Below are 13,769 nucleotides of genomic sequence, written 5' to 3' on the forward strand. Positions count from 1 at the left end.
CTCCCCCTCTCTGTCTTCCTCTCCTCTCTCCATTTCATTCTGTCCTATCCAACAACAACGACATCAATAACTGCAACAATAACTACAACAATAAAATAACAAGGGCAACAAAAAGGAATAAATAAATATAAAGACAAAAATTAAAAAAAAAAGAGAAATAACTAGACATCAGTCTGGTACATGTGCTGCTGGGATTGAACTCAGGACCTCATGCTTGATAATCCAATGTTTTATTACTGTACCACCTCCCAACCACTACAGGTGGAACTTCATTCATAAAACTTTAACTTCTAAATATCAAATTAGAGCAATTCATTCTGAGGTTTTCTATCTTGAGTTTTTTTTATATTTATTTTTTCCCTTTTGTCGCCCTTACTGTTTTATTGTTGTAGTAATTATTGTTGTTACTGATGTCGTTGTTGGTTAGGACAGAAAGAAATGGAGAGAGGAGGGGAAGATAGAGAGGGGGCACACCTGCAGAAAGATAGAAACGTGCAGACCTGCTTCACTGCCTGTGAAGCAACTCCCCTGCAGGTGGGGAGCTGGGGGCTCGAACCAGGATCCTTATGCCGGTTGTTCCGCTTCATGCCATGTGCACTTAACCTGCTGCACTACCTCCTGACTTCCTAGCTTGGGTTTTTTTTTTTTCAATTAATTATTTTTAATCTTTATGTATTCCCTTCTGTTGCCCTTTATTATTGTTGTAGTTATTATTATTGTTGTTATTAATGTCCTTATTGTTGGATACGACAGAGAGAAATGGAGAGAGGAGGGGAAGACAGAGAGGGGGAGAGAAAGATAGATACCTACAGACCTGCTTTACCACCAGTGAAGGAACTCCCCTGCAGGTGGGGAGCTAGAGGCTCAAACTGGGATCCTCATGCTGGTCCTTGAGCTTAACCTGCTGCTCTACTGCCCAACTCCCTATCTGGAGGTTTATAATCAAGTCTGAAAGCATCTTAGAGAAGAAACCAGGCAACTATATATCTTATAAGTACTAAGCAATCAATGACTGAAGTGAACTGCAAAATAAACTAAATGAAATCTGAAATTAAGACCTTTATTAAGGCCTTCTCATTATACTAATGAGAAGGTAATTGAGGTCTTTGGCTATGACATAATTGAAAATAAATCACTAAAAACAAAAAGAAAACTTTCAAATTGGAAAATATAGAATATTATAAGGGAAAAAAAAAAGAATATTATAAGGGGGGAGTCGGGCGGTAGTGCAGTGGGTTAAGCGCACGTGGCGCAAAGCACAAGAACAGGCGAAAGGATCCGGTTCGAGCCCCCGGATCCCCACCTGCAGGGGAGTCGCTTCACAGGTGGTGAAACAGGTCTGCAGGTGTCTATCTTTCTCTCCCCCTCTCTGTCTTCCCCTCCTCTCTCCATTTCTCTCTGTCCTATCCAGCCAACAACGATGACATCAAGAACAACAATAATAACTACAACAATAAAACAACAAGGTCAACAAAAGGGAAAAAAAAACTTAAAAAAAAAAAAAAAGAATATTAAAAGGGGATGGGGAGACAGCATAATGGTTATGTTAAGATTCTCATGTCTGAGGTTTTAAGGTCTCAGCTTTAATCCCCAGCACTACCATAAGCCAGAGCAGAGCAGTGCTCTTTCACTAAAATAAATAAAAATTAAACAAACAAGAAGAGAATATGATAAGCCAGGTGGTGGTGCACCTGGCTGCATACACATTACAGTGTGCAAGGACCCAGGGTCAAGCCCTCAGTCCCCACCTGCAGAGTGAAGCTTAATGAGTGGTGAAACAGTGCAGGTCTTTCCCTCTCTTACCCCTTTTCTCCTTCCCTTTCAAAATAAATAATAAAAAAAGAAAATACAGAATACTGTGTTATTATTAAAACATTAGCATTCATTATGTAATATTTAAAAACTAAAAAACTCAACAATAAATAAAAATTGCAAAAAAGTAAAAGTAAATAAAAGTTTTGGCCACTACAGATGACTTCACGAATGTACCCTGGAACCACACCTCTCCAGAGCACTGGCCCACTAGGGAAAGACAGAAACAGGCTGGGAGTATGGATCAACCTGCCAAAACACCCATAATCAGTGCAGAAGCATTTAAAGAAGCCAGGTCTTCCACCTTCTGCACCTCATAATGATCCTGGGTCCATGCTCCAGAAGGATAAAGAATAGGAAAACTTTCAAGGGAGGGGATGGGATACGGAGCTCTGGTGGTGGAACTTGTACCCTTCTTATCCTGTAGTCTTGTCAGTGTGTGTGTATATGTGTGTGTGTTTATTTTTTAAAAGAATTTATTTAGGGTACAGAAGATAGCATAATGGCTATGCAAAGAGACTCTCATGCCAGCGGCTCCAAAGTCTCAGGTTCAATCCCCCACACTACCATAAGCCAGAGCTAAGCAGTGCTCTGGTGTTAAAAAAATAATAATAAACTAGGGCAACCAAAGAAAAAATAAATATATTTTAAAACAATAATAATAAAATAAAAAATTATCTACTACGAGAAATACAGGAGGGGAGAGAGAGAGAGAGAAAGAATGAGACATCACTTTGGTACATGTGCTGCCGGGGATTGAACTTGGGACCTCATGGTTGAGAATCTAATGCCTTATCTACTGCACCACATCCAGGACTACCTTGTCGATATTTTTTATTTTATAAATAAATTAAAGAGAAAAAAAGTTTAGGGGCCACGTGGTGCACCTGGTTGAGTGCACATGTTACAGTGCACAAAGATCTGGGTTCCAGACCCCGGTCCCAGCCCCCCCCCCCCCCCCCCGCCCCACTTGCAGACGGAAAGTTTTGTGAGTGGTGAAGCAGGGCTGCAGGTGTCTCTCTGTCTCTCTCCCTTGCTATCTCCCCCTTCCTTATTGAATTATGGCTGTCTCTAACCAGTAAATAAATAAATAAAATTTATATAAAAAAGTTTTGGGCACTCAAAAGACAAAAATCAGCATGTTAAACAGCTATTAGCGGGCTTCAGTGCCTGTGTGACTCCACTCTATCAGGTTCTTTTTTTTTAAAGAATCTTTTAAAAAAATATTTATTTATTCATTCCCTTTTGATGCTCTAGTTGTTTTATTGTTGTAGTTATTATTGTTGTCGTCGTTGCTGGATAGGAAAGAGAGAAATGGAGAGAGGAGGGGAAGACAGAGAGGAGGAAAGAAAGACACCTGCAGACCTGCTTCACTGCCTGTGAAGCGACTCCCCTGTAGGTGAGGAGCCGGGGGCTCGAACGGGAATCTTTATGCAGGTCCCTGCACTTTGGGCCACGTGCAGTTAACCTGCTGCGCTACCGCCTGACTCCTTTTTTTTTTTTAATGGAAGGTGATAGACAGGGACAAACAAGTCAATAAAAAAAGTATACAGGCAGTTCATCAGCACTACACACACACACACACACAGGAAAAAAAGACGGATAAAGATGTAATGAGCACAAATGTTACAATACATAAGACCTGAGTTCAAGTCTCCAGTCTCCTCTTCCTGAGTTGTGAAGTAGTGCTGCAGATGTCTCTCTTCCTCTGCCTCTTTATCTCTCCCTTCTCTCTGGAGAATGGGAGGAAGAGATACCTGCAGCCCTGCTCCACGGTCTGACAAAGCTTCTCCCTCTAACCCCTGCAGATAGGGGCCAAGGATTTAAACCTGAGTCATCTTATAATTTTCCATGGAGTGCCAATACATGGACCCCTATTGATACATAACTTTTAAAAATATTTATTTTTTTCCTTGTTTTCTTATTGTTGTAGTTATTATTGTTGTTGTTATTGATGTCATTGTTGTTGGATAGGGCAGAGAGAAATGGAGAGAGATGGGGAAGACAGAGAGGATGAGAGAAAGATAGACACCTGCAGACTTGTTTCACCACCTGTGAAGCAACTCTCCTGCAGGTGGGGAACTGGGGATTCGAACCAGGATCTTTATGCTGGTTCTTGCACTTTGTGCCACCTGCGCTTAACCCGCTATGCTACCACCCGACTCCCGATACATAACTTTAACATTTTTTAAAATATTTATTTTCCCTTTTAGTGCCCTTGTTGTTTTATATTGTTGTTGTAGTTATTATTGATGTTGTCGTTGTTAGGACAGAGAGAAATGGAGAGAGTAGGGGAAGACAGAGAGGGGAGAGAAAGATAAGACACCTGCAGACCTGCTTCACTGCCTGTGACTCCCCCATACATAACTTTTAATAAAGTGGGGAAGGGTATTTCATAGTTTTGACTTTTTAAAAGCTTTTTTGGTTTTTACATTTGTTTTATTGTTATCAGGATTATTGCTTGGTGCAATTACAGGCTTGTTGCTTGGACAAGGAATTCACAACTCACTCCCCCCCCCTTTTTCCTTCATTTTTATAAGACAGAAAAGTTGAGGGAGTCAGGCGGTAGGTAAGTGCAGGTGGCACAAAGCGCAAGGACTGGCGTAAGAATCCCGATTAGAGCCCCCGGCTCCCCACCTGCAGGGGAGTCGCTTCACAGGCGGTGAAGCAGGTCTGCAGGTGTCTTTCTCTCCTTGTCTTCCCCTTCTCTCTCCATTCCTCTTTGTCCTATCCAACAATGACAACAACAATAAAAAACAAAGGCAACAGAAGGGAATAAATATTAAAAAAAAAAAAAAAAAAAATTGAGAGGGGGAGGCAGAGATAGAGAAAGACAGCTGCAGTACTTGCTTCATTGCTTGCGAAGCTTTCCCCCTTGCAGGTGGGTAGCAGGGCTGGAACTCGGGTCTTCATGAATGGGGACATGTACGCTTACCCAGGTGCGCCACTATACAGCCCCCTGTAGTTTTGATTATAGTATATAATTTTGTGTTCTCTCATACTACATAGCATAAACATTTTCCTAAACTGAAGACATAATTATGAATATTTTAGTGTAGCTAGATTTAAAAGCAGATAATCAGGAAGGATCTCTTGTTACAACCCTTATAATCTGCTATTTCCAATTCACTAAGTCAAGAATCTTTGCTAATTATATTCCAGCTTTAAGGTTACATTAGGACTAATGCCTTTTTGTACAAGTCTAAAATTTTTATAGACATTAGATCCTATTTCAACTTAAACATTTTAACTTCTTTTTAAAAATATTTATTCCCTTTTGTTGTCCTTGTTTTTTTATTATTGTTGTTATTGATGTCCTTGTTGGATAGGACAGAAATGGGAGAGAGGAGGGGAAGACAGAGAGGGGGAGAGAAAGACACCTGTAGACCTGCTTCACTGCTTGTGAAGTGACTCCCCCTAAGGTGGGGAGCTGGGAGCTCGAACCAGGATCCTTATGCTGGTCCTTGAGCTTTGCGCCACCTGTGCTTAACCTGCTGCGCTACCGGACTCCCAACTTAAACATTTTAAAGGAAATATCAATTGCAAGACTCATTCTTATATTAACCTATAGCAAATTAAATCTGAAGGGGCAGGGGAGATAGCACATGGTTATGCAAAGATACTATCATTCCAGAGCTTCTGAAGTCCGAGATTTAATCCCTTGCAACACAAGCCAGAGCAGAGTAGTGCTCTGGTATTTAAAAAAAAAGACAAAAAAAAAAACAACAACAACTAAATCTGAGTTACTAAACTATTTGCTACACCAGACATTGCCAACTACTTGGGCAGAATTTTACTCCTTGCAATTCTGCGGCAAAGTGATTTTAAGGATAAGATACAGAGGCTCAGAAAGGAAGGCATCCTCGTCTAATTGTCAAAGCAAGAACTAACACTGAGAGTAATGAAACATAGGTCAACTTGACCTGAAAGCTCTAGGTTTTTACTCAGTTACTCAGCAGACTAGTGAAATAAGGAGCTACAATGAACTAGTTTGTGGTAGGTTCTCAAGTGGGCCAGGGAACACCCTAGAAGGCCAGATAAAAAGCAAACAGAAGGCAAGAAAGCATGAAATACCAGTAATGACACTAATCAGGAAGAAGCATAGAAATAAATATATAAAATAAATAAATAAATATTGGTTTTCTTGGAGTTCAAATAATCTTAGAAAGGAGAAATTTGGGGTCGGGCACTAGCACAGCAGGTTGAGCACATGTGGCACAAAGGGCAAGGACCAGCGTAAGGATCCCCATTCAAGCCCCTGGCTCCCCACCTGCAGGGGAGTCACTTCAGAGTTGGTGAAGCAGGTCTGCAGGTGTCTATCTTTCTCTCCCCTCCCTCTTTCTTCCCCTCCTCCATTTCTCTCTGTACAATCCAACAACAAAAGACATCAACAACAACAATAATAACCACAACAAGAGCAACAAAAGGGGGAAAGGTAGGCTCCAGGAGCGGTGGATTCGTGGTACAGGCACCGAGCCCCAGCAATAACCCTGGAGGCAAAAAAAAAAAAAAAAAAGAAAGAAAGAAAGAAAGAAAGGAGAAATTCAATTAAAAATAAGCATGGTGGGGTCTGGTGGTGGAGCACCTGGTTGAGAGCACATGTTGCAATGCTCAGGGACCTGGGTTTGAGCCCCCAGTCCCCACGTGCAGGGGGAAAGCTTTGCAAGTGGTGAAGCAGCGCTGCAGGTGTCTCTCTGTCTCTTCCTTCCTCTCGACTTCTTGCAATCTCTATCCAATAACTAAATAAATAAAATTAAAGAAATTAAAAATAAGCACAGTGAACTAAAGCATGTCTGTGCACTGTAGAATTGTACAATAAATATGTGACGGTGACTTTCCTCTTAATTGTAGACTCCTTCACGGCAAGTAAATAAAGACAGAAGGAAAATGTAAAAATCATGTGTAAAGTAACAAAACAGAAGGAACTCGATTTTGCTTCAAAATAGAAACTTTGGTAAGAATAAATAACTGTGTCATATTACTGACTATAAAACGTATTAAAGTACTGACTTGAATACAGTACTGACAATCTTAACTGGAGCAAAAAGAACATCATGAATGGTGGAGTAGCATACTGCCCTCTCACAAAAAGTACATAAAAATACAGATGGCAACTTACTTTCCTCCTCCGCTACTCAAAGTTGGTGCTGGCCTAGTAAGCAAGTCTGAAATTTGAGAGGACAGCTTGGTTTTCGCTGCAGTTTGCTGCTGCACCCTTACTTCAGCAGCATCTGCCAAGTGCATCAATGTCTTTCTTTCTGGACTTTCTTCAAAATTCTTACAGCCAATACATTTGCATATTGAGGAACACATTATTTTTGCCTGAAAGATCAACAAAAGAAAAGCTTAAAAATCAAAATTAAACAACAATGACACATTACTATAGATTCCATACTCAAATTACTACATAAAAGCACTATTAATCAACTGGTCATAAGACAAAATGGAGAAACTTATTGGAAACAAACACTTATAATAGGTCAACTCCATAAATGAATAGGTTGGTCATTTAAAAAAAAAAAAATTTAATTTTACTATTATTATTTAACCAGAGTACTGACTAGCTCTGGCTTTTGGTGGTGCAAGGGATTGAACCTGGGATTATGGACCAAGAAAGGCTATTTGCATAAGCATTATGATACCTACCCGTCTTAGGTTAGGTATTCTTTTTTTAAAAAAGATTTTATTTATTAATGAGAAAGATAGGAGGAGAAAGAACCAGACATCACTCTGGCACACGTGCTGCTGAGGCTTGATCTCAGGACCTCATGCTTGAGTGTCAAGCGCTTTATCCACTGCACCACCTCCTGGACCACTGGTTAGGTATTCTTTAAAGAAAAAAATTATTTACTTATCTATTTATTTATGAGAGTGTGAGAGAGAAATCTAGATCATCACTCTAGCATATGCAGTATATGAAGTATTTATTTAGAAACAGAAGTTACCTGTTTTGTCAGATGCTCAAAACCCAGAATCATTGGAGAGTAAAATAGCATAACTTTCCACGTGTGAGGCCCTAGATTTATTTATTGATTTAAAATATTTATTTATTTATTTCCTTTGGTTGCTCTTGTTGTTGTAGTTATTATTGTTGTTGCTTTGATGTTGTTATTGGATAGGACAGAGAGAAATGGAGAGAGGAGGGTAAGACAGAGGAGGAAAGAAAGATAGACACCTGCAGACCTGCTTCACCGCCTGTGAAGTGAGTCCCCTGCAGGTGGGGAGCCAGGGGTTCAAACTGGGATCCTTAAACTGGTCCTCCAGTTTCGTGCCATGTGTGCTTAACCTGCTGTACCACAGCCCGACCCAACCCCCCTTCTTTATCAACCTCTTCCATCTCATTATCTTTTCTTTAATAAAACAAAATGAAAAAGAAAGAAACTGAACGAAATTGGACTGGGGAGGCTGATTGGAAATACTGTGCAAGACCCTAGTTTCTTTCCCTGGTACCACATTAAAAAAAAAAAAAAGAGGAGGGGGCAGGAGTATATAGAATAATGATTATGCAAGGAGACTCTTGTGCCTGAGGCTCCCAAGTCCCAGGTTCAATCCCCTGCATAACCATAAGCCAGGAGCTGAGTAGTCCTCTGGTAAATAAAATAAATAAATAATTAAAATACTATTAAAAAAAAAAAGGATTCTGGGGCCGGATGGTGGCATACCTGTTACAGTGCACAGGGACCCAGGTTCAAGTTCCCCTGGTTCCCATCTGCAGAGGGAAAGCTTCACGAGTGGTGAAGCAGGGCTGCAGGTGTCTCTCTGTCTCTCTCCCCCGCCCTCTCAATTTCTGGCTTTGTCTAACAAATAAATAAAGAGAAAAAATAAAATAAAAAAGATGGGGGAAAAAAAGATTCAAAAACCTAAAAAATTCTTGACTGTAGACAACTTTCATTCATATTGAAATTCCTCTGACTATAAAATCTGAAATTCTAATGCTCTAATCATTGTGCTATCTTCTAGCCCACTGAAGAGTTTCCATTTCATTCTGTTATTTTTATTAAATATCAACACAATGGTGCTCTGATCTACATCTTCTGATATACTGACCAAGCAGTTATGAAATGCAGAAGGGGTTTCAACACTAAAGCATATGGTTTGCAAGTATAAGCGTCTTGGATTTGATCTCCTGTAGCACATAAGAACCACATAGGGATGTAGTGGAGCTCTGCTGGCATTCTCTCTCTCTCTCTCTCTCTCTCTGTCAAACATATTAAAAAACCAACATAAAAAAGGAAATTATGAGCTGGCAAATTTCTGGGTTCCAATGACAAAAGCCAAAGTATTCCCCAAGTTAGGGCCCTTAGGCTAACTGTATTATTTTCTTAATAATTTTTTTAAGGGAGTCAGGCTGTAGCGCAGTGGGTTAAGCGCAGGTGGCGCAACGCACAAGGACCGGCGTAAGGATCCCAGTTCAAACCCCGGCTCCCCACCTTCAGGGGAGTCGCTTCACAGTCGGTGAAGCAGGTCTGCAGGTGTCTTATCTTTCTCTCCTCCTCTCTGTCTTCCCCTCCTCTCTCCATTTCTCTCTGTCCTATCCAACAACAACAACAACAATAACTACAACAATAAAACAACAAGGGCAACAAAAGGGAATAAATATAATAATAATAATAAAATAATAATAATTTAAAAAAAAGATTTGTTTATTAATGAGAGAGGGAGAACCAAAGCATTACTCTGGCACATGTGATACAGGAGATTAAATTTAGGATCTCATGCTGGAGAGTCCAATGCTTTTAGCCACTGTGTCACCTCTCAGGTCACCAAAGTTCCTTTCGAATGATTGATTATTCAAGCTGGGGAATAACATAATGGTTATTCAAAAAGATTTCCCTGCCTGAGGCTCTGAGGTCACAGGTTCAATTCCCAGTATAGTACCTCAAGTCAGAGCAGATCAGTGCTTCAGTAAGGGGGGAAAACAAGATTTTTCTGTACACATACCACCCCGCTTCCCCTTTAGCATCTCACCTCATAGCATTCACAGTAGTTCTTAAGGCATCCTGATCTTTTGCAATTGCATCCTTTGCTGTGACGTCGATCTGATTCTCCCTCCTTTCCTTTTCCTATCTTAGGCTTAAAAGCTTCCGGATTTCTGTCAAGGCATGCCTATCAAAACAGATAAGATATCAAAGTTAAATTTGGATACTGCAAAAGGAATTAAGTCTTGTTGTGCATCTACAAAACGAAAAAGAAATTAGAAAGTCAGTTGAATAATCACCTTTATTGCTTTTTGCCTTTCATTTTCATGTTCCAAATTATTATAACAATTAGTACAATTACAATTGTTGCAAAATTCACCATTTGCAAAGCAATCACAGTATCTGGAATATAAAAATCAGTGTAAGTTATTGTCAAAATAAACCCAGAAATCATCAAATTTAATAGCATTATATATACAGTAAAATATAACTACCTAGTTATAGTTAACAACATGATTACTGACCACATGATGATATGGTTCAAAAATAAAAATCTATGAATTGACCTGCCAACATCCATGTACAGCAGAGAAGCAATTACAGAAGCCAGAACTTCCACCTTCTGCACTCCATAAATAAAGAACTTTGGGTGGTTTGAGAGGTGGCATAAGGAACTGGACTCTAAAACATGAGGTCCTAAGTTTGATCCCTAGCAGCACATGTACTAGAGTGATATCTGTTTTTTTCTCTCTCCTCCTTTCTCATCAATAAATAAACAAAACCTTAAAACAAAACAAAAAAAGAATTTTGGTCCTTATTCCCAGAGGGATAAAGAATAGGGAAACTTCCAATGGAGGGGATAGGACACAGAACTCTGGTGTAGGAACTGTGTGGAATTGTGACCCTGTTAACTTACAATCTTGTTAATCATTACTAAATCACTAATACAAAATATTTAAAAAAAAAAAATCACAGCCTCATAGAATTTTGAATTAAAAACTTATATGACCTTATTTCCCCCCATAAATTATCTCAAAAACATAAAAAAGGAAAAACGGGGCTGGGTGGTAAGTAGCACAGCGCGTTAAGCGCACAATGCTCAAGGACTGGCTAAGGGTCTTGGTTTGAGTCCCCAGCTCTCCAACTACAGGGAGGTTGCTTCACAAGTGGTGAAGCAGGCCTGCAGGTGTCTGTCTTTCTCTCACCCCTCTCTGTCTTCCCTTCCTCTCTTAATTTTTCTCTCTCCTATCCAAAAACAACAATGGCAATGGCAATAATAACAATAAGGGCAACAGGAGAAAATGGCCCCCATGAGCAATGGATTCATAGTGCAGGTACAGAGCCTCAATGATAACCCTGGAGGCAGGAAAAAAAAAGGGGGGCAGGGTGGATAGCATAATGGTTATGCAAATAGACTCTCATGCCTAAGGCTCCAAAGTCCCAGGTTCAATCCCCTGCACCATCATTAGCCAGAGCTGAGCAGTGCTCTGGTAGGAAGAAAAAAAAAAAAAAAGAGGAAAAATAGGCTATTTTTTCTATTGGTGAAACCTACTAATTTAAACTAGTATTCCTTCTTTGAATTCTAAACCCCTATAAGAACAGTACTTGCCCTTTACTTTGTCTTTAGTTTGTCAAATCATAGTCCAGTACTAATAAATTAATCACAAACAAATTTTAAATCTATTTACAAAGAAAAACAAACATTATTAAGGACACAAGCTATGTCTGTTTCTTGCTGCTGAGTCTCTATGCCACTGCCTTTAGTCTGAACTTAGATCTCTTTCTGAATGAAAAAGTAATTTTTATACCACCAAGTATGTTTGAACACTTGTATGTTTATTTAAATTACTTGAAATTATGAAATCAGCCTGTTAAAAAATTTATTAACTCTACTTTAAAAAAGCATCTTTGGTTGTACTGAATGAGGAAATAGTAGAAAAGGGACTTACAATTTCAAGCACAGCGATTTTGTACAATTACAGGGCTTTCTGGGTCGACTGGCAGACTCGGACGGCATTATGCTACACAAACACAGACACAACAAAATGAACTTTAATCAATGAAAGGTTAACAATTTAAAATTAGAAAAACTAGAAGTAGGGATATAGCTCAGTCTGTCAGAGAGCAAGAGAGAGACCTGCAGCACTGCTTCACTGCTTCACTACTCACAGTAGTGAGTAGTGACTTGCAGGTAGGGACTGGGGGCTAGAACCCAGGTCCTTGGGGCACTGTAACGTGTGCTCAATTGGGTGTGCCACCACCTGGCCAACTTGAAAATCTTGGGCCTCAGAGTGCTCTGGTCTTCTTTCCCTCCCTCTCTTTTTTAAGGAGATAAATAAATAAATAAATACATAAATTTAATTGGAATAAAATTATAAATGCCTCTGATCTATAAATTCCTACTAAAATAAAGCTAACAAAAGTACTCATTACAAATAAATTTACTAAAGTCCCTCTCTTCCTCCCTCCACCCCTTCTTTCCTGATACAAAGAAGGCAGATGGGCTGAACATGAGTAAAAGAGAACACAGCAGGGGGGCCGGGCAGTAGAGCAGTGGGTTACGCACACATGGCACAAAGTGCAAGGACCAGCATAAGGATCCTGGTTTAAGCCCCTGCAGGAGGGTCACTTCACAGGCCGTGAAGGAGGTCTGCAGGTGTCTATTTTTCTCCCCCCACTTCCTCTCAGTTTCTCTGTCCTATCCAACAATTACAGCAATAACAACACTAGTAACAACAACGATAAACAACAAGAGCGATAAAAGAGAAAAAATGGCCTCCAGGAGCAGTGGATTCCTAGTGCAGGAACAGAGCCCCAGCAATAACCCTGGAGGCAAAAAAAAAAAAAAAAAAAGAAAAATCCAGCACCAAAGCATCCTTCAATGCAGTAGGTGCCTGGTTCTAACCTGGGCTGCACACACGGCAAAGCAGCACACTATACAAATGAGTTACTTCACAGGCTCTAAGTTCTATTTTTATTAAGTTCACAAGCAAACTAACATTAAAAGAGGCAGAGCATTAAGAGCTAAAGTTAAAATATCTCCCAAACCATGGAGAGGCAACTATTGGGTAATGAGAAGGGCAGTGTGGGGTAAGAATCTGGGAAAGGAGCAGTATACTGGGTTCATTAATTAAGCACAGTTTTCCAGCCAGTACTGCAAGGATAGCACTTAACAAAAAACAAGGATCTAACGTAGTATCTCAGAAACTAGTTACTATTACTTTAAAAGCATTTTCAAAATTGGAGAAAGTAATAAAACATGTAACAAAACTGGGGAATTAAAGTAAAATATATTTGAAAGTTCTCTGACTAGTCATGTGACTTTACTATTTAAAGCATTAAAAAATAAAAAAGTACCATAGGGGCATTGAAATACCAATTTACCTATCTGATGCTGAGTTTAGCCTAATCCATTAATTTAATACTGTTCCCCCCCACAATACCCATGAACCCATGAGATAATTCAAGTGTTAGAACATAGGATATTCATGCCTATGGCCCTAGAGACTTCATGTTCAAACGGTCAGCACTACCAAATGCCAGAGGTAAGTAGTGCTCTGGTCTATCTCTCTGGCTAAAAAAAAACAAAAAAACAACTTACCCATTGAAGGGAAGCCTTGCCTGGGTCTGGATACCAGGTGTTCCAGTAAAGTTAGAGTTGCTTGCGATAGATACATATGAAGACTGCTGTAGCTATACAAAAAGAAATGACATTTTATATTTACCAAACAGGACAATATTCTAGGATATAAGAATCAGTAAGAAACAAATTCATTTACTAAAAGTGGTAGAGCACTTGACTGCAAATTCATTTACTAAAATAAAAACAGAATGGACACTACCCCATGGAACTCTTCTGATAAATAACCTAAGCCAATACTAGAGCTGAAACTGATGTGAATGTTTTAAAGAAATCGTGCAAATATAAACAAACATTTTCACTGAGGAGTAAATATATTAGAATTAGAAAATGCAGGGCAAGGTAAAACTGACCTGGTAGAGTGTACATTTTTCCACATGTGAGGACTAGTGTTCGAG

General features: G+C 39.6%; 1 protein-coding gene across 7 annotated transcripts in view; it reads right to left on the minus strand.

The window, feature by feature from the left end:
* LIN54 (lin-54 DREAM MuvB core complex component) overlaps positions 1-13,769 on the minus strand; it is an 85,224-nt gene that overhangs the window by 4,383 nt on the left and 67,072 nt on the right. For all 7 annotated transcript variants that reach the window (XM_060187990.1, XM_007518488.3, XM_060187988.1 and 4 more), the window contains exons 8-12: positions 13,333-13,424; positions 11,681-11,752; positions 10,031-10,133; positions 9,781-9,918; positions 6,932-7,134 (exon numbers count right to left, since the gene is read on the minus strand). In XM_060187990.1, the coding sequence (XP_060043973.1) occupies positions 6,932-7,134; positions 9,781-9,918; positions 10,031-10,133; positions 11,681-11,752; positions 13,333-13,424 (608 nt within the window). The remainder of the gene's footprint in view (positions 1-6,931; positions 7,135-9,780; positions 9,919-10,030; positions 10,134-11,680; positions 11,753-13,332; positions 13,425-13,769) is intronic.

The sequence above is a fragment of the Erinaceus europaeus genome, chromosome 3 (assembly GCF_950295315.1).
Source record: "Erinaceus europaeus chromosome 3, mEriEur2.1, whole genome shotgun sequence".
NCBI classification, from domain to species: Eukaryota; Metazoa; Chordata; class Mammalia; order Eulipotyphla; family Erinaceidae; genus Erinaceus; species Erinaceus europaeus.